This window comes from Vollenhovia emeryi, unplaced genomic scaffold, assembly GCF_000949405.1.
Source record: "Vollenhovia emeryi isolate VEMERY1.0 unplaced genomic scaffold, V.emery_V1.0 DF941529.1, whole genome shotgun sequence".
Classification (NCBI taxonomy): Eukaryota; Metazoa; Arthropoda; class Insecta; order Hymenoptera; family Formicidae; genus Vollenhovia; species Vollenhovia emeryi.
The window spans coordinates 2,061-3,302 of NW_011964837.1; the positions used below are offsets into that span (position 1 = coordinate 2,061).

The following is a 1,242-nucleotide window of genomic DNA, read 5'->3' on the forward strand; positions in this document are numbered from 1 at the left end:
TTCAATAGGATTTGTATCGGGCGACTGCGACGGCCAATCCAATGTAATGATATCAGATTGCTTCTTCCACTCGGTACACCCAGTGAGAAATGATTCGTCGATCGACGTCGAAACGACATCGACACCGTCGAATTGACATCGATTCGACATCATTTCGATGTCGATCGACGAATCATTTCTCACTGGGCAGAGCTTGCTGCGGTGTTTAGGATCGTTGTCCTCCTGCAGAATCTAATCCTCATTTTTATCGTCAAACCAACGTTTGGCAGACGGTAGCAAAGCCTTTTTGTAGATTTTCAGAATGTTTTTGGCATTCAGGTTGTTGGTAAACAGATGCACAGTGCCAAACCCCTGCTTTGAGAAGCAGCCCCAAAGATGCACCTTTACTCTATGTTTTACAGTTCGCTGGACAAGCCTATTGGTGGAGGTCGACCAGGCTCGCGTGAGGATACAACGTGCCCATACAGAACATTCATCGGTAAAAATTACATTGCTAAAATCTCGATCGATGTTTTCGTGCGCCCAAGCGAGTCGCTTCATCACATGTCTTTCGGTCAATAGAGGTTTCTTCATTGTGTTGCGCCATTTCATGTCATGAGCATGGAGATGGGTTCGGATAGTTTCGTACGATATATCTAAACCTTTTGACTTTAATTTTGCTTGTCCTTGACGCAGCGTTAAAGCAGGATTCCGCGAAAACAGATTCACTATTCTTTTTTCGTCTTTTTCGTTCAATTTGCCTATCGAGCCACGTCCCGGGAAATCATTGACATTTTTCACCACTTTATATCGCTGTATCCACTTCTGTACGAATGTTTTCGACTTTCTCAAGTATTTAGCAGCCGCTGATTGCGACATTTTCGGACCTTTCGGATGGGTACAAAGGAACACAGCCTCGTAGCGCGACGCGTATTTGACATTCACGACTTTAACGTGTTTCTCTGTAAACAAATCAACGACAATTGAATCTTTGTTGACAGTGTATCAAGGACACAGTATCCCTCTATCGGCTAACAAAAGAATTAAGGCGATACCTTTTACGAGCTCTGAGTAAGGCCGACCACGAATTAACTTGACAGACTGTAGATAAGAGTATCATTAAAAAGCGAGAAACTCTTACTTGATAATGAGTATTACATCAAGTAGACCCAGACAGGTAATATTAAATATTGAACAGCTAGAGTATTATTACTACAGGTGAGTGACTCCTTCATTTATTCATTAAATAATTCATTGAATAAT

At 42.0% G+C, this 1,242-nt stretch overlaps 1 protein-coding gene across 1 annotated transcript; it reads right to left on the reverse strand.

Moving 5' to 3' along the window:
* Positions 1 to 231: 231 nt before the first annotated feature.
* LOC105570932 lies at positions 232 to 858 on the reverse strand. Its single transcript, XM_012028384.1, has one exon. It carries the CDS (start codon positions 856 to 858, stop codon positions 232 to 234), a length of 627 nt encoding a protein of 208 aa, XP_011883774.1.
* Positions 859 to 1,242: the final 384 nt, after the last annotated feature.

Excerpts from the sequence above, each read along its gene's own strand:
- LOC105570932 (XM_012028384.1), bottom strand. The coding sequence starts at position 858 with ATGTCGCAATCAGCGGCTGCTAAATACTTGAGAAAGTCGAAAACATTC.